Source organism: Barbus barbus (genome assembly GCF_936440315.1).
Source record: "Barbus barbus genome assembly, chromosome: 21".
Lineage (NCBI taxonomy): Eukaryota > Metazoa > Chordata > Actinopteri > Cypriniformes > Cyprinidae > Barbus > Barbus barbus.
In genome coordinates this window covers 28,052,541-28,077,979 of record NC_136749.1, presented here as the reverse complement: position 1 = coordinate 28,077,979, position 25,439 = coordinate 28,052,541, and the positions used below count along the sequence as shown (strand labels likewise).

Sequence of the window (25,439 nt, the reverse complement as noted above, 5' to 3'; positions counted from 1 at the left end):
TTACTCATTTTTAATAAAAAAAGAAAAATCATTGCATCCTGACAGATCTTTCTCATTGGATTACAGTGATAAGAATTAAAGTTTGTCCACATTATAGACCATTTGGATGTGAAACTTGCTTATTTAAGAAAATCATAATGGTTCAGAGAAACAAAAAGGCAATACATTTCCAATATCGATTTCAATTGAACTAAACTTTTTTTCAAAACAATAAAAATACCATAACACAAAAAATGACAAGGCAGAATTAACTGTTATACTGCTTTTTTTATTGAAATGTCAAGTGCTTTCTGGACCCATCTGAGCTCCGACACAATCTGTTACTTGTGGGTGTACAGGTGACTTTGCTGGAGAAACCTGTCTTTAACCTTGTTTATACTGGAAATAAAGTTTTGTTTCAGGTGATCAGATCACAAGTGGTCAGTGCTACAGTACATTTACATTTATGCATTTAGCAGACGCTTTTATCCAAAGCGACTTACATTGCATTCAAGTTACAGTTTTTACATTTTATCAGCTTTTGCTTTCCCTGGGAATCGAACCCATGACCCTGGCGTTGCTAGCGCCATGCTCTAAAATTTTGAGCTACAGGAAAGCCTACATAAAGTGTACACCAGTACATAAAGTGATTGGATCCAAAGCGTGCTGTGATCCCATCACTTAAATCACATTTGTAGTCAGAATGTGTGAACTGATATTGGAGCAGCAATGAAGCACCTACTCACCTGTCAATCAACCACTGAATTACAACATGGGTTTTAAACTTTAAGAGATGCTCAGAGACCTTCCCTTTGAAATCCAGTCATAGGAGAGTCTTTTGAGACTAGTTACTAACAGCTGCAAACATTGATGTTCCTCACCTGGCCGTTTGTGATCAAATCACCCAGGATGGATGAAACAAAGTGTTTGTTTTAGTCTGGTAAAGTGTATTGTGAGTTTTACTCTAGCTGTTTCCAGTGCCATATCCGGGTCACCATCCACTCTGGATCAGCTCCAGCAGTCAACTCCCGATAAAACCTTCAACGAACACATAAGCTGTTAATACTTCCTTAGGGACCAGAAAATACCTTTAATGTACTTTCTTTTTTCTTTCTGAAACGCTGGATAGTATGGAAGCCTGTTTCCACCATAGGATACAAAAATAACCGATTTATTATTTCACAAAATTGTCAGATATAAAATAAGAATTGTTAGATATAAATTCGCAATTTTATAAAAAAAGGTCATAATTGTAAAATATAATCTCACAATTTTGAGAGAAATTTATAATTCTGAGATACAAAGTTGCAATTATTTTTTATTCCATGGTGGAACATAAAGAGATGCGAATTCAGAAGAAAAACAAATTCTGATATATAAACTCAGTCAACATTTTTAAAAACGGCAAAAATTGCCAGATAAATACTCAGAATTGCAAAAAAAAAAAAAAAAAGTTTATACCTCATGATTCTGACTTTTTATGTCTTGGAACTCTGAGTTTACATTCAAATTCAGACTCCAATTTGGTAAAGAATCATTCAGACCCATTTATGAACCAATTCGACTGATTCACTTAAAAGAATAAACTCAAAAATGATTCAATTTGACTTGCATGCAAAGTTTATACTACGTGAACAGTCAGTCCCCTTGTCCATATACCCACACTTGCGGTTCTTGGCCACTTGAGAGCCTGTGCGCGCGACAGGAAGTAAGTGCGCAAGACTGTCCCAAGTCTTAAAAACGTCAAAGTGCAGTGCCCTTAATGCACACTGAATCCATCTCAAATACTGCTCCGGAGTGCTATTAGTGTATCCCATCATGCATCATGTTCTGGAAATAAATCGTGAGACTTTTTGCCGAGATCTCACGGAAAACTTTCAATGTAAGTTAAATATTAATATAATAGGCTAATTAAATGATATATAATTTGGTAGAAAAACAAAGTGTTGCACGTTTTATTGGTGCAAAGATGAGTAGTGGTGATATTTATTTTGTACAACATTTGCAACTGGTTTTTATCACTTAATTAGAAGCACCAAAATTAAATTGCCATGTTATAGGGAATACTGAACATTAGACATTTAGAAATTGATTTTAAAATGTAAAGTATGCAAAGCTGTGTAAACACTTGGATTTTTACAACACTATAACCATCAGGTAATGAAAAGTTCTACACACACACTTGTGGTCTTCATGTTCTCTTGAACACTTGGACCAAATACAGGAAATAAGTCATATAAGTGGTCAAGTGCATTTGGAGAAAGCAAGTATCTAGTTGATGAAATGTTAAAACGGAGCATAACTAGAAAAATATATATTCTTTATATTAATATGCATTACTTTTTTTGCCATGATTAATCAGTACAAACACCAGCAACCAGATATTTTATCAATCTGACAAAGTACTTATAACGGAAAAGCTGTTGCATTGCACCTGATGAAAATGTGTGGGGGGAAATTTCAACATTAGTGCATCCCTATTGCAATGCAATGGAAAATCTGGGGAATTTCATATATCATAAAACTCAAAGGGTGTCAGAAATCAAATCACACAACAGAAAAAAGACTGAGGTGTGAAAAAACGTGTCACATCAGACCCACACTAGGGTGAGCTGAAGTATGACACTTTCAAAAAGTTAACTTAGAGACGGCACTCTAGCTGAGCGACAGCCGAGTAAAACGTGCTAATGTGACAGATGGAAAGATGTTTTGAAACACGAGAGAAAGAGAGGAGTATGCAAACAGCTGAGAGCGAACCTATTAGCATCTATATATCCATCAAAGCACTGCGGAAAACAAATGTCTGTCATAAGGGAGAAATCCATTAAGTACATTTAAGATCATTTGAAGCTGTGCTGGCATTCATCAGTCAGACTTATGGCTGTGTGTACTTTACGTCAACGCTCACCAAAATCTGTGTCTATGGGGAGGAGAATTTGTCACGCGAGGTGCTTTCGCTGAGACAGTTTACAAGTGCAATGAAATGAAGAGTGTTTGACTTCTAATTATGCTTTGAGTGTGACTCTTTCAAAGAGTTGTATATGAAAGTTACTCTAGAGTGCCAAACATACAGCCGCTATATGCATGTTTGGACTGAAAAACTAAGGCGGATATAGCAATTAAGTCACATAAGCAGTGCATAAACATAAAAAAACCCAAGGAGTAGATCACAACACCGAAATGTTCATAAGATGAATGCCAAAAACCATGTCCAGTTCATAATCGGCAAGATTTTTGGGGTTTGTCTGATATCTAGCTTTAGATTCTGTCAAATCACATTTATTCATGCACGCTTGTGATGATCTTTTGAGGACCATCATCTTCACTTAAGTCCTTCAAGTTTTCTAATACATTTGAAATCAGTTTTAGTTATTTTAGTACATGAAACTAGATGAAAATTAGAAATGTGTCCTTGGCAAGTAGCTGAAAAAAAGGTTTTAATTTTTATTATAGTTTTAATTTTTTTAATATCTATTGTTTTTTTAGTTTTGATTTTAGTACCCTTTTAGAATATATTACATATAAAATGTAATATTTATTATATATATATACATGCACATGAACATATATAGTTCTTCATGTCTAGCTGTAGATGTATTCTGTCACAGCACACTTACTCGTACACAGCTGTGATGATCTTCTTTTGAGGACCATCGTCTTCAGTTAAGTCCATCTTGAAGATGCGGGTGCTCTCTGGGTCCTCAGGTACGTCTGCGCTGGACAGATACCAAAGCCTCATGGTGATGTAAAGAAACTTTCTGCCTAGGAGAACAAAAGACGTTCAGTTCGCTGCTCACCCATCAGGATCAGATGCGTTGATCTAATGTTGTAATATCATAATGAGAATGAGGTGAATTTGAAATTATATTACTACTAATTTATGAAGAATCTTTCAGTCATTTTGTTCTTTCTCTAACCAAATATTTAAAACAATGTACAGTGTTGCTCTAATTTGTAATCGTTTTCTAGATTTTTTTTCTTCTTGTGTACCCAATCTCACTTTTTGTAATATCTCTTTAATAACATCATCCTCCAGGAAGTGACATCACTTTGGAGGGAAAACAACAGCACAAACTACAGTGAGTGTTATCAATTGTTTTGTTTTTTTTATTTAAACGTTCCATCCCTCTGACATAATTACAGAAAACAACATTACATCAAAACTTAGAGTCATAATAATAGTAACAAAAAATAAAGAAATAAAAATGTATTTCTATCCTTTTAGCTTTTATCCTGTTCATTTCTTGTGTTGCTAAAGTTTAGTTAATCTTTATAGTGTCTGAGTTTAAGAATGTTTCTAAAAGTCGACTGTATCCTTAGAAATTCCAAAAGTTACAACTAGGGGTGGAAAGTTTCCAGAAATACTTGGAAAATTCCAAAAAATCCTGGAAAGTTTCCCCAAATTTACTAAAACTTTCCACCTTTTTGCAACCCTAGTTACAACACAAGCATATTTAACATTTTGAAAAGCGTATTGATTTCAAACGTTTCTGCATAAGAGGAATGAACAGACTCACCGCTCTGGTCAAAGAATACAGACACGTCCTCAGGCAGCAGAAATATAATGTCATCGAGGGAAATGGCAAGATGTCTCTGTTGGGCCTCTGACAGAGTTTTACATTGCTTTCTGACACCGTCAACAGCCTGTAAACAGAAGAAAAACTGTACAGGCCTGATATGACTTCAAATGTTTGGCAAACCAGTAATGTAATGAACTAACCTCTTTCGACATCACACTCCTTAATTCATTAAACTTGCCTTTGGAGAGCATAGTAGACACATGGACTGCTGCCTGTGGAGAGAGATGTCAGTCATAATCACAATTCAGTGCTTTATTAGTGATAAACAGATATATCTGCCAGGCTGCATTTGGCCATATTGATTTCTCTTTTAAAGCATTATTATGCGGAGTAATCAGCACAAGCACTCATTTCAGAAAAGCTTTTTATTCTGAAATCTCATTTGCTGTAATTAAATGGCATTATTTATTGGCCACAGTACTCTCTAGGCATCATTATTAGAAGATCAGTGTTATTTTGATCTTTTAAAAAGCCTTGTAGCCTTGGCTACTACCTGAAATAAAGTTGTTTTCACTTTTAATTTTTTTCTGTTTTCATTGTAATTTTATTTAAAGTTTTAGTAACATTGTGTTTTTTGTATTATGTTTATAATTTTTGAAGATGTTCATTTCAGTTATTTTATAGATATTTTTGTACTTTAAAATAAAAATGATGTCTTACCAAATAGCTGAAAGTGTTTGTGTGCTTTTTATTTTCATTAGTTTTAGTAATTTTGAGGTGTTAGTCATTTTTGTGGATTGTTTTTCAATGTCTACAGTTTGAGTACACTTAAACTTATTTTATTTCAGCTAGTTTTTCAGTTTCTTTTTATTTTAGGTAACCAAAATAATCCTAAAAAGGCTTATAATTTATGGGACAGTTTTTGTCATTGCTTCATACCAACCTGTTTCACACCACTGTCAAACTCCACACTGAACTTCAAGCCAAAATACAATTCAATTAAAAACAAGATAGTTTTATTCCTGATCCACGCGATGAGATCCGGGGTGCCCACCACTTTGATGTCAGGATGCTTAGTGTCCCTGTCTGCATCTTGACTATACAGTCTGCAGTGCTGGCCAGCAGACGGTCTGCGCAGGTGATGCCATGCGCGCTTTGGAGAGGTCGCGCAGCTGGCATGAGGGCGCGCGCGCTGATGCCACCATGGTTGGCAGTGGGTATCGTGTTTAATCGACACAATATTCCTCTTCCATGAACAGGCCAAGAATGCGAGTTCCCGACGTGCAGTCAAACACGTGAACTGATGCATCACGGACGCGCATTTCTTTTGTAATTGCGCAATGCCGAACTGGTCACTGTGAATCTCTTAAATGACAAACGTACCGTCCTCAGCGTAGCTTCCGGCAGCCTTATGAAACTAACCCACGCTGTACCCATAATGCTTTTGGTTTTTCATCACTTGTGTAATTTCTCCAGTAGATGGAGGCAAAGACCCGTGTTTCCCATGCGCGCTCCCGCGCAGACGCTGGACGTCATGGTGATGCTGATGGATGGCCTCGCGATGTAAGTAGCATTTATTATGAGAAGTTCTAAATAAAAAAATGTAGGCCCATACAGTGCAAGTTTTCGTTTAACGTGAATGAATGAATGAATGAATGAATGTCGTTGCATTAGATCAAATCTCTTTGTTTGCGCTCAAAAGCGCCATAATATATGTTCTTCACAAAATGTTATCTTTATATTTTGCTCAGTGACTCAATCAAACGGTGTTTTGGCGGTTTCTATGACATATAAGCAAGTTATCCAAAATTAGACGATCAGAAAATGTAACAATATATATTTTTTTCTTTACTGAGAATAGTATTGGAGACACCGGGGCTTGTTGTCACACAGTGACTGTTTATGTTGTGTCATTTTATGCATAGACACAAAGTCCTGACTACATTAACCTCTTAAGACCCAAGAAAAATGTTTTAGGAAAAAAAAAAGTTTTTTTCATGTCTTTAAATTGTTTAGAGCATTTAGAATAAAAAAAAAAAAAAAGATATTTCATTCATAAGTTATGCTATGTCCTCGGTACTCAATTTCTTTGAAAAACTAAAAAGACTTGAATGAACATGCATGGGCAAAAACAATAGATTTTTTAAATCACCAATACATTTTTACATTTTACTTTTTCTTTTTTTTTTCTTTTTTTTTTTACCAAACTTTGTATAAAGATGATTCTCAGCTATGTTATAACAGAATGATCTTTATTCAAAATGTGTGTAAAATGGTCATAAACGGGTTTTTTCATTATATACAATGTATCTATAAACTAAATCTAATTTGCATATTAATGTGTTTTTGGGGCAACACTTAATGAAAAAAGAAGTGTAATAATGGGAGTAATAATTGAACAGATTTTCATAATAATATATAATATTTCATAGAATATTGAAATATAATTTCTTTCCCTATTCATTTGTTATGGCTCCCAAAACCTGTAATAAACATGCTTTTAGTCCCGGTGTCCTCATGTATGAAATCAACATCCTGTTTCGTAACAGAAGGTCATTTTTTGATTTGAAACCCCATAACATTTTCCTGAGATGTTGATTTATGATACACAATTTAAAAATTAGACAGATTTAAATGATAATTACAAAATATTATCATATTTCCATAAGAGTGTCACTAAATTAATGTCATGGTGAAACATCCAATCATTTGGTATCTCTGAAAAGCCCTGAATGTGCTCTGTACAGGACATCCAGACTTAAAACTGTGGCGTGTATAGTCTCAGAGAAATATAATGTCCTCATATGAGGCCGCAGGGTCTTAAAAGGATAATAATGACTTATTTTGTAAGATGAACTCACAAAAATGTTTACAGTTTTTTTATCACAAATACATTTAAAGTAATTGTATGTATAAAATCTTGCATTTGTTTGGTCTACGTTGAATTATTATATTTATTATGTTGTTGAATGTTTAATCTGTAATTGCACATAGTAGTCGGTGAAGCTAATATGACAGTAACTTTAAATACTGAGCATGCTGTCATGCTATATGGGGTAAGATGTCTCAATAAAACAGCCTATTGTAGGCTTTTAGCCACATTCAAACCATTTTTAAACATAAAAATACCTATACCGTTAAAATGCATATATTTTAAAACGCATGTGACAACTTGCCCCGACCTTGGATTCACTGTGCTTTTTACAAAAATATAACGATAGTGGAAATTTGATTTGATTAACATTTGAAAGCATCTTGTATATTCTTGTAGACTCACAGCTGAAGCAAAACCTTTGGGACAACTAGCCCCGGTCTCTCTATCTATTGTTTTAGTGTTTAACCTAGCAAACTTCGTTTTGCATTTTCCTTCCATCTGCATGAATGAACATGTATGTACTGTATAATATACGCACTCAACGATATGATGAATGAACTATTGAATAAAAAGAGGGATTTGAGCAGGTTAGGCAAGTGTTCCTGTTGAATCATCGAATGCAAATGAGTGACACAGGTGGGCAAGCCGCTTTAAAAGTGCCCCCCTCTCCGAAGCTAGCAGCATCACCCAAACACACCTCACAGGTGCACAACATCATTGTTTCAGAAGCTTAAATGTGATCAGCAGAGCAAAACATCATTACATTCCTGCTGTTTCCGCTGATTACAGGTCATAAGCTTTTGTATTTGCCTGCTATCTGTGTTTTCTTTTGAAAATGATGATTATTCATTCAGGGTTGAGGCATAAAAACCAAGACTACAGACACCTGCACAATTTACCCGCCCCTCTGAATTCTGTGACTATTTTTATTGATAAATAATTGCTATTGCAGCTCATCATTATTGAATTTGCGCTCAGATATGGAAACCTTGCTAAGATGTATTATAGTAATTATCTCTGTCAGTCTGAAATGCTTTTACATCTGTGGCTTGAATGAACAGAATAATAAAAATCTTGCAGCAGTACCGATTTCAATTAATTACTTTGCCAGAGTGATTACAAACTTTAGGTCGTGATTTTATAGCGGAAAGAAACTCAGATAACAGAGTGCCTCCAATAATAAATAGCAAAGAAGAAAAAGTTTTATTCACACGTGCACGCTTTGTTACCTGGATTTTATTTTGGACTTGCAAAACATTGCTTGTGGTGAACAAAAAGCAAATAATAAGTGAAAAAAGGGCATAATTGAAAAACCCATATCCAGTTTTTGCCATGACACACTCTCCATCAGTTTGCATATTAATGCCAGTAACATTCAGCATCAATAGTGTTAGGATATGCTAGTGTATGCTGTTATCTTACAAAGCCATTTGAAACCTGGCTTATATTATTTTTTACACAAAAAATATGAGGTACATGTATGAAAATGTTACCATGTCATGAGTGGCACACTGTAACTTTACTTTGACGCTGGATAATGAGAGAATCAGTGCAAATGCCAAAGTAATAGTTTCTGATTTTTTTCCCCCAACGGATTATTTTTTTCTTGTTTTTGTATCTATGCATAAATTAAAAAATCTGCTGAAATTTATTATTCATCTGAGATGTGATTAATATGCAAAATTATGCAAATTAAGATGCAATTAGGCTCCAATTCTCTAGTGGAATTTTCCATTATAATTTAATACAAAGTAACAGAGTAATTGGTGTCACGTGTAATTACGGTTACTCAAGTGTACTTTCAGGCATGCAAATGATGCGCTATATGTTGGTTATCCGATGCAAATGTGATGCTTTAACAAGTTGGGAACGCCAACAATGTGCGACAAAAACCTGTGTGGTGCAAAAATATTGCGTTTACCTAGTATTTAATGCCCAGTGTCTGTAGACGCCTAGCTGATATTACATACTTTTGAAAAGTTTCTTCTGTACTTCTGTGAAAACTATTTTAAACAGCAAATGCATGCAGCTTTTATTAATCGAGAGCCTGCGTGGAATATTTCGACTTTTTAAATGCATTTAAAAATTTGAGCCTAAATCTGAATACAAATATCCAATCTATAAGTCTCAGACTTTGCACGCAGGTTCAAGTGACAAAGCCAGAAAAGAAGAATCATTTCGAAACTTTCCAGGGCGATTAACTCAGACAGGGCTTCTCGAGTGCCTTCGAGATCAGCTCCTTCTTGGGAGGTAAATTGATTTTGAATTGTTACATGGCTGGTTACATGACTTGCTTGACATCTAGCCCAATGACATTATAACACAGATGCTCGCTTCATTGAGCTATGCCTTTCTTTTCTCCCTGTACATCCTCTCTCCCTCTCCTCTCTCGGAACAAAGACACGGGCTTCCCGCGCCCTCCCTCCGCCGCACCGCCTCCGCTCCGTCCCCCTGCCCGCACAACTCTCTCAAAGAACATAATCCCTCAACAAAAATCGACGCACAAAGGAAACTTGAGCTCAATCCTATAACGCACAGCCGTGGCAGACAATACCCCCCTCCCACCAGCCCATCCGTGCCTCTTCAGGAACGCTAAATGCCCTGTGGCAAAAATCAGTCTTGATCCCTCCCAGCCTGGCTGATTAGAGGCGTCCCACTCTGGGTTTTGCCCATTAGTGCATGGCACACCGTACGGGCTACCCACTGCACGACACCCCCAGGTGATTGATTGCTCAAAATGTATATACGTAATGTTTTTTGCACTCCTAAAAGTTACATTTCTGTCAAAGTGGGTTGTGAAAGTTCTCAAGAGAATGTGAGTTTTAATCTGGCCTATGTCGTATCCCATTCCCCCCTACGACTTTCCCATCTTCTGTGCATGTATTTTTATGTCTTGCATGCATAAAAATATGGTTTTGTGTGATCAAATTCTGTTGATTTCTGTTGAGTGTATGTTTTTGTAACATTTATGCTCTTACATTTTGCACAATTGTTTTTAAGTGGAGAAAACTTCATATAGAATATGCTGCTAAAAACAGCATAATTTTGTGTAAATTTGTTTTGGTGAGGCCAGTGGAAAAATTGGCAAATAAAGACTTGCAGTCTTTGCTTAGTGCTTGAAAACTGCATATAGAATATGTTGCTGAAAAAGCATAGGCTAATTTTGTTTTTGTGAAAAAATTGGCAGGCAAGTACAAACCCAGACTAGCAGAAAAAAACTTTATTGTTAAGCTTTGTATATGGTTCTTTGGGGAATATAAAACTTTTTTCAATTAAATTTTTTTTTTCGGTAAAGAAAGCATATTCTGCAGGATTTTTAGCAGCATATTCTGTAATTTTGTTGTGGTGAGGACAGTGAAAAAATTGGCAGGGCAAGTGCAAATTCAGGCCAGCAGAAAAATATATTGCTCTGTATATGGTTCTTTGGAGAATAAAAACAGTTTTTGTCTGAAATTGTTTATCAGTAAGGAAGATGTATACTGCATATAGAATATCTTGCTAAAAAGTATAATTTTGTTCTGGTGAAAAAATTAGCAGATCAAATCTTTATTGTTGAGCTTTGAATATGATTGTTTGGGAAGTAAAAAAAAGCAATTTTTGAAGTAAAGAATTTATAGAGATTGTAGAATGGTCCTAAAATATATTGCTATATTGCTAGAAAGGCTTTATTTTGTTGTGAGACCAGTGAAAAAATTGGCACGGCAAGTACAAATCCAGGCCAGCTGAAAAAAATCCTTATTATTGAGCTCTGTATATGGTTTTTTGGAGAGTAAAAAAACATTTTTGGTTGAAAATTGTTTCAAGAAAACTTAAAACTCCATATAGAATATATTGCTAAAAGTTTGTTTCGTTGAGCAAATGCAGTAAATTTGTCAAGGCAAGTACAAATCCTTATTATTAAGTTTTAAATATTTTTTGTCTGAAATTGTTTTTCGGTAAAGACCTTATACTGCATATAGAATATGTTGCTATAAAAGCATAATTTTTGATGAAAAACATAGTGGAAATAATGGCAGGCAAGGAGAAATCCTTATTGTTGAACTCGGTGTATGGTTCTTTGGAGAATAAAAAAAAAATGTCTTGATGGTTCATTATAGTTTGTTAAGATCTTTTCTTCAGAAATATTTTTTGTTAAACTTTGTAAGATTCTCCTATGACTTTGCATGGAGCTCTTAGTGTATTTTTCCTCTTGAGGTTTAGAAATGTGCATCTGGTGTGTTTTCATTTGTGTGTTAGGTTTACCGATGACCTACTGTTACTCAGATCTTCTTTGCATCTTGGATTTCCTTTGCGTTTGTAGGCCAGTCTGTCTAAACAAATCTGCACCAATGATCTTTTATTCAACTCGCTGCCAAAGGTGCGTATCAGATGTTCAGATATGACTGTCAGAAATATGGGGATTGAGGTAAGGTGCAACAAAAGATGCACAACCGAGCAAGGCAGGAACTAAAACTGGGTTTGTGGCATCAGCATTGTGTACAATAATATAGGGCGATGCACGTTTGCCTGCGTCGTGTTTCCTGCATGTGGCAGTTTAATAATAGCACCCCAGCTTCCAAGATGCAGAATAATGCTGCTACCTGAATCTCAGCCAAGGCATCTTTAATGCGTCCCTTTAGCTTTGGCTTTGGGCATGCAAGTTCACAGTGGGGGAGCGTGGGTGAGGCCGATGTAATCTCGTGTTCGAAGCGTAAATGTTCAGACCGGTTCGTCTGTGTGGTCTTTCTCTTTCTGTGCATTCGCGGAATGGCAGTCGAACGCAGCCCCCGTGTGAAGATTACATCGACGACAAACCCTGCTTGCAGAAACTAGGCCACGCTCTGATGTTTTTGAGGGTGAAGGAACCACGCTGTACGTCCTCACCTGGCTGTGATATCACCGATGGGGAACGTGCACGGATCATGTGGGAGATTGCATTTTGGTAAACGTCTCTAGTCGGCACGTGCCTTCTTGTAGTGATTAAGAGAACAGAAATGTTGCATAATGGAAAATGTGGCATGCTAACGTGTCTCGTGACATGTCTTAGCAAATTTGTGGTCGCACTAGACGCAGATAAGATGTTAAAGTAATTCTTGAATCTCAGATTAAATGGGGAGAACATTTTTGAGTGCCATGACCAGTAACATTGAATCTACTAATGAGGGAGTTTGGGGAAACCTATTTGATAACAGTCAACAGTTGTCTGGTGACATTAGTAGCACAGAAATAAAGTTTGAAACTTATGCAGTTACCCTAATTTCGAAATGAGCTTTTAGAATTATAATGCGTATTCTGTAATGCATATGCATGATAATGCATGTTCATGAACTAATATTTTCATCAACTTCACCTCTACTTTAAAGGAAAAGTTAACCCTAAAAATGAAAATTCTGCTCTTACTCATCATCATATAATTCTAAACCTGTACAGTTTGGGTTTTTATCTATGCAACACAGAAGGTGTTTTGGAGAAGGCCCATTTTCAAATGACTATATATATATTCATTTTATTCAACAAAATTAATAAATTTTAAAAGATTTTATGTAAAAAAATCAGTCTAATGTGCATGTTTGTGTATCCGTATAAGTACTAAGTATAGTTTTAAGCTTTGAAATTACCTCAAATGAATGCAACGTAATACGATGCAATGAATGCAGCATAAAAATAAATTCATAAATGTTGGAATATATGTTATAATCATTCTCTATATGAATTTGCAGGTCACCTGTATGCAGTATAAATACGAAACTTCTGTGCATATGCTTGCATTACCTTTCCAGTGGCCGTATGCATATGAATGCAAGTGGATGGAGCTCAAAGTCTAATGTGACGCCCCATTAGAAGAATCGGTGGGTAACGTGTTTGTTATGAGTAAAAGCATTTCTGTAAGCGCAACACTTCTAAACTTTGTGCCTATCAAACATTTGAACAATAACAAAGTGCCCACATGTCCCAAAAGAACTACATTTCAATTGTGTCGTGTTACACTTTGGAGAAAAAGCAACTGCTAAATGGCAATTAACAACAAAAAGCGCTCTAGAGAGTAAAACAATCTTTCTCGTTCTTTTCTCTTTTGATTGTTCGTTTGAATTAACACCCGAATAAGTGAATCCCAAAGACTGACAGTTGTGTTTCTGGCTCCGCTTCTCAGCTTTTGCTTCTATGGAAGTACACAAACATGAAAGAAACATTATTTGAAATATTTGCTCTGCAGATGTGTTTTCTCTTTTTTTAAATGAGTAAAAGGAAAAAAATCCATCACAGAATAGGACACGGGGTTGGGAATAAACGCGGTAATTTGCTTCTTCTCTTCATGGATTACTGTCACTCACCATCAGCCACTGTGTGCGCTTGCCAGTCCTGTTTGCAATTTCTGGGCTTGTGCTGTACCTTGAAATATTTGCCAAATGGATTTTATAGAGGCTGTAATTAAATTTAGTCCACCTTCACGTGATTTAGGAGGGCAGAGGCAGCCTCTCTGCATCGAGTGGGTTTTCCTGGTGGTTTTCTCAAACACGGTAAAGCCTTAATGTCCAGATTAACACATCGATTTTGTGATAATGTTTAATTTTTGAAGAGAATTTGAGGGGAATTTAACGATGCAAATATGAAGTATGCAGGTTTTGCACAAAAAGCATACCATGAGCTGCAGTTTTCTTTAATACTTAATAGTATTTTTATTTCTACGTGATCCATTTTCAGTTTAATTTTTGGTAAAGTTTTAGTAATATTGTCCTGTGTTTTTTTTTTCCGTCATTTTATTAAGTTTTGTTTTTTGTTGTTTTTTATTATTTTTTTATTTCAGCTTTTTGTGATTTTAGCTGCAGTTTCAGTTTTGGTTACTATAATAAGCCGGACGACCTGTATAAATTTAGTTTACAAAATGATGATGCATATTCCATAATGCATATCCAGCAGTAATTCATATTCGTGAACTAATATATTCATTAACTTCACCTTTACTTTAAAGGAAGGTAACCCAAATCATCTCATCATCATGCCATTAAATGAAACACAGAGGATGATTTGAATAATGTTCAAGCTGCTCTTTTTCATATCATCACTACATTATATCCATTTTATTTGTCAACAGAAACATATAATTTCAAATGATATAATTTATGGATATCATTTAGTTTTAAAGGAGAACATATAATTTTGCATGATTTCATATAAAAAATATATCTTATTAATATATCATCTATCTTATTTTGCAGGATTTGAACCCCTAACCTGGCTTACAAACACATCATGCTACGAGCACAGGTAGGTATTGCATTTCTGTGTAATATGAAATATAAAGCATACTTTTCAAATTGGCTTTATATACAGAGAAACGGTGCAGCAGTTGTCACCAGAAAAAACAACAACCTTTGAAACACTAATTAAACAAAGAAAGTAGCGCTTTCTTATAAATCACGGTGTGAGCATTAAATATTAGACACATGCACACACGACGCACATACACAAATTACTTCCTGTCGGCCGGTAATTACCACTGGTTCGCTGGCCCTTTTGGATAGCAGTTATGGTGACATAATTCATTAGTGTTTGCCCAAAGAAATGATTTGAAATCTTTAAAGTGCTCCTTCAAGCATAATAGCTATTAAGGGGGCCACGTGCAAGACTGAAGTGTTAAACGGTTTGTTGAAGTCAGCTGGGGTACAAGAGATGATAAATATAAATTATAGTTAATATACTGCACCAGTGGTTTTTAAAAAATCAAATGCTGCTGCTGACACAGAAGACTGCAGCAGCGGCAGCCCTTCACGGATGCACGCCACAAAATGCACAACGCCCACAAACAACACTTCACTTTCACAACTCTGAGAGGTTAGTGCATTGCTTATGGCTGAGTACACAAATTTGATTACTAGCAACATGTTTTGTACACCTGCAACCCACATACAAACAATAGTCGGTGCGTTCACAGGGTGCAAATACCCTTATTTGATTAAGAACAGTTGAAAACTTTGCACTTTAAAAGTAGTTATTTTTTGTTTTTGTTTCGCTCACTATGCAATCTACACTTGTTTGTGTTTGTAACTTAATTTGTTCAAACCGCACGTTATAACTGGTGACAAAGCCTTCTGGTAACAATATGTTTTTCCCATTGCGGCAAGGTATTTTTGATCATTTATGAGCTTAGGTGCAAATGAATAAAAAGCAGACAACTGTGAAACATGATCACATGACAAGCAGAGCAGGTGAATATGTAGATTTTGTTTTGTCATTTATACTTTGGCTTTGAAAATTTGAAAGAAACATCTTGCTCCCAGAAATGTGGGGTGCCCAAAATGTAAAAGTTTTAGAATCTGACCCTGAAAAATATATTCATCGATCGATTTTTCATATGCGTTTAAACTAACGTGCCATTTCAGATTTCGGATTCTAACAGTTAACGAAAACTAAAAAAAAAACATTTCCGTTACTTGAAGTAAATGTTAATGGAAATAAAATAAAAATAAAACACAACATTTCTCATTTGAATTTAGTTTAACTTGATGTAGAATTTTTTTTTTTTAATATTGAAAATGACAAAAACACACAAAAAAATTCAAAATTTTTAACTAAAATTAAAAAGGGAAAATATAAAAAACTGATTCAAAGTATTAATAAAAACTATAGTAGTATGTCAATGATACTAAAATAAAACTGGTATATATTTTATAAATAGCATAATAATAGCCTCGTTTAAATAAAAAATATACAACAATATTATTATTATTAATTATTTTATTATATTATTAATGTTATTAAATATATATATATTCATACAAACAAGATACTAATATAAGTCATGTGCCTATTATTATTAATAATGTTATTAATTTATTTTTCTTTATTTTAGTTTTTTTATGGTATGGTGGTTATGTCCCTGTTTATACTCCAGTTTTGCACCTAATCTGGATTTTAGGACTGAATCTGGTTGAAAGAATGACGTAGCCTAATAGCCGCTCCCACCGGCAAGGCCTCCTTTGTGAGCGCGGCTTGTTCATTGTCCGCACGGGCCGACTAGCACCATATACACGGCATTCATCACTTTGTCTGGTCTTTGTGTGTCTCCTTTTGAACCAAACAGCAGGAATTATTAGGGGCTTAACATTGAGAGGGTCCCAACGTGGCTTTGACGGAATAAGCCTCTTCCCCAAACCTGCGCGGCCCTTCCTTATCTGAGGTTAGAAAACATTCAAGCCTGTTCTTAACCACATCAAGATAGTGTTGATTTAGAATGAGAGAACGGCATATTCCCAGAATCGGCTGACGTTTAGGGAATCCCTGGGATTATTATTATTATTATCTGGAGCGTGAATGTCGACGGCGTTCTCGTAAATGTGGTTTTCCGGCTGGGGGGGAAGGAGGTGATACCGGCACACCACACCTCGGCGTCTCGGGTCCCACCGATTTGGGGAGCGTGTGAAATCCGTGGCACCTCTCCTGCATTCCTGGCTGAATCTGTGCCATATCTGTGATGGGCTGAGGCAGAAGAGCAGGCAGCCGGGGATGAATACGGCTTAATCTTTACACAGGCCACATGTGTGCACATGATAACATGGATGCTTTCTTCCTGTGCTGGGTTATTCTCATCCAGCTGCCAGGTTGCTGCCTCGAACAGCCGTGTTTCTCTGCGATATTTAGCTTGCACCAGAAAAGAACGATGGCACCTCCTAAGGAGGGGTTTAATGCATGTTTTTGGAATTGGAGGCAAAAATTGCTGTAATTCCTGACACATTTCGAGAGACAGATACGGCGCCTTTTTGCTGCAGACAATATGTAAAAGCAACTATAAATGGATGGTTGGCTTCTCAGAAGCTGATATTTGATTTAAGACCTTGTTGTGATGGAGATGAGATGAGGTTATTTTTGGACTCTGGTGACAGCTGGATTCTGTTTGATGCAATCGACCGCACGGAGACCCGTTAGTCTCGAAATGCTGAATTTATGGCTTTGCATTTACACGTTGTTGGTTTTTTCCCCCTTCTGTTTTTCCCAGGATCACTAAAACATTCATTGTGATTGCATTACCATAAATGATTCTATAGCATCTCCGTCTGTAATTATGGCCTGTGTTTCCACGGCCTTCGGCCTTGAGTTTGGCTGAACCCCAGGTGTAGATCTCGGCTAGTCTAATGAGCAGACACGGACTCCTCTCTTCTCTGAACTGCAGCCGTCCTGCACCCGGCTCAATTAAAAAACGCAGGATGTGCCGTGATATTAGCACAAAATTAATAGACTCTCACTAATTGAATCTATCAGATTCAGTGGGTAGTATATCTTTTACACAAACACAATTTCGTGTTTGGACAGATAACAAAGGTTTTGCTGAGGTGCCACTGCCAACCCAGTCAGTGCGTCAGTTTTTCATTAGCAGTCAGAATTTGTGGAAGAATTTATTGTAATGTTTCAAAATTCAATATACCTATACATACATACATACTTGTTTGTTTGTTTGTTTTTATATATGAATATTTATTAATTTATTTAATTGTACTTGTATGCATATTTTATTTATGTATCTATTATATTTATTTTGTTTGTTTGCGTGTTAATGATTAACTAATGTATGTATTTGTTTGGATGTTTTATTTATTTTATTGTATTTGTTTTCATGATGTGTTTTATTTATTTGGATTGTATACACATTTACTATTTACTTTCATGTTTTATTTTGTATTTGTTAATTTGTTTGTAAGTATTATTTACTTAGTTTATTGTTTGTATTTGTTTGCGTATTTATTTATGTTCAAGTTTATTTGTATAGCGCTTTTTACGCAAAACAGCTCTACAGGAAATTAAGTTTCCACAATATATTTATATATTGCAGAACTTATGGCAAAATGTGGTAATTCTGTATGTTGTCTGAGCGTTGGCATCCTCTGAGGTCCTCTGAGGGGTTGGCATTATCTTTTCTCGGGAGTTCGGGATCTCAGATCATTTAAGGGTTGGATCCAGACTGAAGCTTCTGTCATTCCTAGTTACCACAGGATGTTAATCAACAGAGAAACAAATAGAGACATAATTAGCGTAGCTGCTGTTCCATCTAAGCAAAAATTATTTGTTCAACCCAAGCTAAAGAATAATAATAATGTACATTTGATCAGATATAACTGCAGTACAAGATTATAAGATGCATTATGTGAATGCTTGGCTAAAGAGATGTGTCTTTAATCTAGATTTAAACAGAGAGAGTGTGTCTGAACCCCGAACGTTATCAGGAAGGCTATTCCAGAGTTTGGGAGCCAAATGTGAAAAAGCTCTACCTCCTTTAGTGGACTTTGCTATCGGTACTACCAAAAGTCCAGAGTTTTGCGACCTTAGGGAGCGGGTTGGATTGTAGCGTGGTAGAAGACAAGTTAGGTACGCAGGAGCTAAACCATTTAGGGCCTTATAGGCAAGTAATAATATTTTGTAAATTATACGGAACTGAATAGGTAGCCAGTGCAGAGACTGTAAAATTGGGGTAATATGATCATATTTTCTTGACCTGGTAAGAACTCTAGGACAAGTTGCTGTCTAATATAAAACCCAGATTTTTGACTTTAGAGGACGTAACAGTACATCCGTCTAGTCGCAAATTGTAATCCAAGAGATTCTGTGTACTGTTTTTTGGTCCAATTGAAATTATTGGTCATACAATCTTTTACATTTTTTACACAATCTATTAGTTTAGATAGTTGAGAAGTTTCATCTGGTCTTGTTGAGATATATAGTTGAGTATCATCAGCATAACAATGAAAACTAATCCCGTATTTTCTAATAATATTACCAAGGGGCAACATGTATATTGAAAATAGCAGAGGACCTAGGACAGATCCTTGTGGTACTCCATACTTTACTGGTGATAATTGAGATGACTCCCCATTTAAATGTAAAAGTGGTAGCGATCGGACAGGTAGGATCTAAACCATCTTAAAGCCTGCCCTTGAATACCAGTATAGTTTTGTAATCGATCTATGAGTGTGTCATGGTCTATAGTGTCAAACACAGCACTAAGATCAAGTAATACTAGCAATGAGATGCAGCCTTGGTCTGAAGCAAGAAGCAAGTCATTTGTAATTTTAACAAGTGCAGTTTCTGTACTATGGTGAGGCCTGAAACCTGACTGAAATTCTTCATAGAGATAATTTTTTTGCAAGTAGGAGCACAATTGAGCAGACACAACTTTTTCTAAAATTTTAGACATAAACGGAAGATTTGAAATGGGTCTGTAATTTGCCAGTTCATTAGAATCTCGTTGTGGTTTCTTAATTAGAGGCTTAATAATCGCCAGCTTGAATGGTTTTGGGACGTGACCTAAAGATAACGATGAGTTAATAATATTGAGAAGAGGTTCTTCTGCTACAGGTAACAACTCTTTCACTAGTTTAGTGGGTGCAGGATCTAATAAACACGTTGTTGGTTTAGATGCACTGATAAGTTTATTTAGCTCTTCCTGTCCTATAGTTGTAAAGCACTGCAGTTTTTCTTTGGGTGCGATGAGTGAAGCTGAAATACTAGACGCAGTAGAATCTACATTTGATATTGTATTTCTGATGTTATCTATTTTATCAGTAAAGAAATTCATAAAGTCATTACTATTAAACTGTGAGGGAATATTTAGATCGGGTGGCGTGTGTTTATTTGTTAATCTAGCCACTGTGCTAAATAAGAACCTTGGATTGTTTTGGTTATTATCTATGAGTTTGTGGATATGCTCTACCCTGGCAGCTTTTAGAGCCTGTCTATAGCTGGACATACTGTTTTTCCACGCAATTCTAAAAACTTCTAAGTTAGTTTTTCTCCATTTGCGCTCAAGATTACGAGTTTCTTTCTTGAGAGAATGGGTATAACTGTTGTACCATGGCGCAGTACGTTTTTCTCTAACGTTTTTCAGTTTGAGGGGGGCAACAGCTTCTAATGTATTCTAATGTAACAATAGTTCTACCCGGACGATAACGCGGAGCCATATAATTAATATCAGTAATATGCAGCATGCACGATACAAGGAAATGATCAGTAGCATCATCACTTTGAGGTACGATATCTATATCGGTAAAATCAATTCCATGCGATATAATTAAATCTAGCGTATGATTAAAACGATGTTTAGGAGCCCAAGCTTTAAAAATAGTTTTTGTTAATTTATTTTGCGATTTTTCCGGTTTAATCACGATCAGATTTTTTCTAGATCCTGCATTAAATTTATATGTTGACCTCGCTATTCGGGGAACAGACACAGTCTGTATAGATTGGACAATGCAAGTACTTCTATCTTTTAAGTAGCTACTTAAGTATGTATTTATTTGTTTATTTTACGCTTGTTTTGTGTATTTGTATGTTTTATTTGGTTGATTGTGTTTGTTTTCATGTTTCATGCATTTATTTTATATTTATGTCTGTTTCCTTGCATGTATTTATGTATTTATGTTTGCATGTAGTATTTATGTGTCTGTTTATTTTGAATCCAAGTCTGTTTGCATGTTTTTGTTTTAGTCTTATTTGCATGTTTTATTATGTATTTGTCTGTATGTTATATTTGTTTATTTATTTTATTGTTTGTATTTGTTTTCATGTTTTTATCTATTTATTTAGGATTCCATTATTTAAAAGCGATGCAGCTTTATGCTCATCCTCTTTTGAGAGATTTTACTCTGTGCAAACTCTTTGTCGTAATTATTATTTCAGCACGTATTTTGCCTTTGCTCTTTGATGTTGCTGTCACACAAAGACATCAGAAATCATGACATGTGTTTCGAAAGCACGTTGTTTGTTTGCAGTAATAATACATCCGCATCTCCTTCAGTCGCTCCTTAGTTGTTCAAGTAGATACAATTGCAATGTCAGATGCACCTCTAATTGAAAAGTTAATTATCTTTCTGAAGCCATCAGCTGTCACTTACGAGGATCAGATACTGGTATCGTCCCTGGGGAGCAACGTTATTTTGGTCGTAATGGTTTGGGACCCTACATTTTGTTGCATGTGAGCATTTGATCACTGAACACACCATTTATAGCTCACTCTTTAATTGAAGTCAAATTAGCGGTGCTATACACAGTGTTTAATTTCACGTAGGAATTGTTTTTTTAAACATGGCTCGACTAACACAATCAAACTTTCCATTAGTCCACTTGTGTCTCTTGATGCCTTTGTTATTTTCTCATTACGTTTTATTTGAAACTCCATGACTCCCAAAAATTTCAAGAGAAAGGGATGAAATGATCTGGTATGTTAACTATTATTCCATGAGGACTGCTTTACCTGGAGTCATGACACCTCTGCAGCCAAACACGACTGTCATCGTTTTATCTGAGTGTTTCCCTCAATCGCTTTGGCTCATTTATCTCTAAACTCTAAGAGCAACAATCACAGTTTCAGTTTTATTGGACATCAAAACTCAATTGCATGTCTGTAACTCACCCAAAACATTTAATTCATGCTGCAAAATCTACTTATTGTGTCAGTAAATTGGCCAGTGCCACCATAATGAAGTTTGCTTCCCAAAAAAGAACACCTAAAAATGAAAGATTGCTGGAAGTGCCATCCAACGTGTGTTTGTTTCTTCATCAGATTTAGAGAAATGTAGCATTCCATCACTTGCTCACCAGTGGATCCTCTGCAGTGAATGGGTGCCGTCAGAATTAGAGTCCAAAACGCTGATAAAAACATCAAAATAATCCACACCACTCCAGGCCATCAGTTAACATCTTGAGAAGACAAAATCTGCATGTTTGTAAGAAACATCATTAAGGAGTTTTAACTTCAAACTGTCACTTCCAGCTAAAATACCATAGTCCATAATCCTTAATAACGCTTCCACCAGTGAAAAGACCATCTCCTGTCGTCCTCTCACATTGCATATTTAGTACTGTTTTTAGTTGTAAACAGTGTTTGATCTGTGCATATTTGTCTCCTGATTCAGACAAGATGGCTTTATAACTGGAGAAAGCAATATTATGGATAGAGGAACCAACGGTTTGATGTTAAAAATGTCTTAGAATTGTTTCTTACAAAACACAGTTTTTCACTAAGACATTGATTGATGGACTGGAGTGGTGTGGATTACTTGTAGATTATTTTGATGTTTTTATCAGCTGTTTGGACTCTCATTCTGACGGCACCCATTCACTGCAGAGGATCCACTGCTGAGCAAGTGATGGAATGCTACACTCTCCAAATCTGTTCTGATAAGGAAACAAACTCATCTACATCTTGAATGCATTTCTGGGTGAATTTCTGGTTTAACTGTTCCTTTAATTTGAATTAAGAATAACTATGTTGTAATGTGCCATAAATGGTTTACAGTTAAGCTGATGTTATGCAAAATTTCATATATACCATATAAATTTACATTTATTAATTTAGCTGACGCTTTTATCCAAAGCGACTTACAATTGCTATATATGTAAGAGGTCGCACGCCTCTGGAGCAACTAGGGGTTAAGTGTCTTGCTCAGGGACACATTGGTGTCTCACAGTGGATTCGAACCCGGGTCTCTCACACCAAAGGCATGTGTCTTATCCACTGCGCCATCACCACAAATATATATACCATATATATTTGCTATTGACCTACAGGATCTGAACGTTTTCTTATGAGAGTCTTTAACATTACAGGACAGTGTCTGAGAACGTACTCTGAGATTACTTTCATTATTTTTAATATTCTTATCAGTGTTTCTTGGTCAAGACACTGACATGTTAATTTCACGCTGAAAACATGGCACAAGCTTTGTGCATTTGAAGCAACAGTCCTATTTTCTGTCGCTCATAAATAGAGATGTTGTGTGCTTTCTGTCAGTCATCTGGTACAATTAAATGTGGGCGACTTATAGATTAGATCAGTGCAATGGGTCGAATTTTTTTTTCTGACTTAGTGTTTTTTTAATTAAAGGAAGCACATTCTCCATGGTAACAAGTTATCAATGCTTTTTTATATATATGCAGGTTATTAATGCTTTTTAAATATATGTGAGTGTTTATATACTAGAAATATGTGAAATTTATGTGTACACAAGACCCCAGAATGAATATTATTTATTAAAATTTAAATGAGTTGCACTTGCAGAATGTGGCAGAAATTGTAATTCTTTCAAAGAGAAATTCATTCAGAGACGGTTTAAGATGAGACATCGTCTCTGTACAGTATTCCCACGGCATGAAACTCACGACAGATTCAGAAATCATTTTTACTGTAATTAGGGAAATACTCTAAATGTCATTTAGAATCTTCATACCACTACAATGAATTCCACACTTTTACAATTACTCACTGTTACTCATCGTATTGAAAGGGACCTCGTGTTTTCGCTCTTTGATGTGGCACTTTCCGTTTCAGACGTAGGAGGTTTACTTGAAGCAAATCATTGCTGGTCTTTCCACAACAAGCACAGGAGCCGCTTTGTGTCGATTTGTGCTTCTATTTGTGATAAAATTCACAAATAGAATGGAAGGAACGATTAGCATGCTGTTCAAAAATCAAAAACTGTGACCCTATTTGTTCACAGTGAATGCATGTTTATGGCGCCGTGTCGTTTAAAAGTTGTTGATGGGTATCTCCTCAAATTGAATGATTGCATTACATTACGCATTTAAATTAGCTTACCAAAAATCCATTCATGTTTCTTTATAAGAGAGATTTGCTCACATGTTCAGTAAATTCTGAGTGTCCAAAACAAAGTTGTTATTTTAAACTAGCTGTTTAAAAGAATGAAGGTATGGAAGGAAATGTATGACCTTAAGATTTTGTGGTTTCTTTCACGTTCATGTGGGTATTTCCTACCAATTATAAAAGAAACAACGGTATTGCGGTCATGAGCATTTCTGAAACTACATACAGTCAATATTGACTTTGATTGTCAACACTTTATCTCACCTCAATGACGTTTGCATGTCATTTTCACCTGTTTCCCAAATTCACAAAGCCCAGCCTAGTCTTTAAAGCCCAGACTTTGTTTTAACCGATATGCTTCAGCAAGCAGACGCCGGTCTTCGAGATGTCATCCGTGCTGTTGAAGAATGCCGGTATGGAATTGTCCAGTGTTGGCATGCGCCGATTTCGCCTCCAGTGCTCAAATGTGCGTCGCGTCATCCTCCCAAGCCTTTGCACGGTGTCAGACGGCGATATGCGACAGGAAAGAACGCCACCTCTTATCGGCGCCAATCCAGATTAACTCAAAGACATGCTCCCCCTACATTTATGGGCCCACTTGCTCCATATTTGGGCACCGTTCGACTTGTTTTTGAGCTGTGGCGAACCTAAGGCGAAGGGAGACCCGCAGCCAAGGTGCTCACAATTAGCCACATTTCCCAGGGCTGGAGGCCTGTGGGTTTACTGGACTGCAGAGGCTTAAACCCCCTCGTGTCCCTTCGGGAATCTCGGCCAAGTCGGAGCCGCTGGCATCCCTGGAGTGATCCCTGAGAGGTGGATGGGTATGATATGCCTTCAACAAGAGGCCATTTGCATTCTGCTGAATTCTGAAAGGGATAAAGGAAGCGTGTTGGCTGGAGGTGTCTGAGAGCACGTGGACCGGCTGCCTTCACTCCCATAGTTCTGTCCTCTTTGTATTCACATGCGCTAGCGTTCAGAAGTTTGGAGTTGAGCAGATGTTTTAGTCTCTTCTGCTCACCAAGGATGTTTTTATTTCATCAAATGTACAGTAAAATTGTTAAATATTAAAATAACTATTTTCTATGTGAATATACACTACCAGTCAAAAGCTTTTGAACAGTAGGATTTTTTATGTTTTTTAAAGAAGTCTCTTCTGCTCACCAAGCCTGCATTTATTTGATACAAAGTACAGCAAAAACAGTCAAATTTAGAAATATTTTTACAATTTATAATATTTATTTTCTATTTGAATATATTTTAAAATGTAATTTATTCCTGTGATTTCAAAGCTGAATTTTTAGTATCATTACTTCAGTCACATGATCCTTCAGAAATTAATCTAATATTCTGATTTGCTGCTCAAAACAAGTTATATGTTTCTCTTGAAATCCTACGTACTTCTTTGAACAACTATCAAAAAGATGTGAAAGCAGCTAAATCTAAATATTTTTCAGACATTATATCAAGAAATTGTCATAGACCCAGGATTATTTTTTCC

At 36.0% G+C, this 25,439-nt stretch overlaps 1 protein-coding gene across 1 annotated transcript; it reads right to left on the bottom strand.

Annotated features, from left to right (window-relative positions):
• Positions 1-249: 249 nt before the first annotated feature.
• LOC306887090 (m-AAA protease-interacting protein 1, mitochondrial-like) lies at positions 250-5,928 on the bottom strand. Its single transcript, XM_079444583.1, has 5 exons — positions 5,443-5,928; positions 4,700-4,771; positions 4,497-4,623; positions 3,597-3,741; positions 250-1,017 (listed from the first exon to the last, which is right to left on the bottom strand). The coding sequence occupies exons 1-5, from the start codon at positions 5,806-5,808 to the stop codon at positions 939-941; spliced, it is 789 nt and encodes a 262-aa protein (XP_079300709.1). The 5' UTR covers positions 5,809-5,928; the 3' UTR covers positions 250-938.
• Between the last annotated feature and the right edge of the window lie 19,511 nt (positions 5,929-25,439).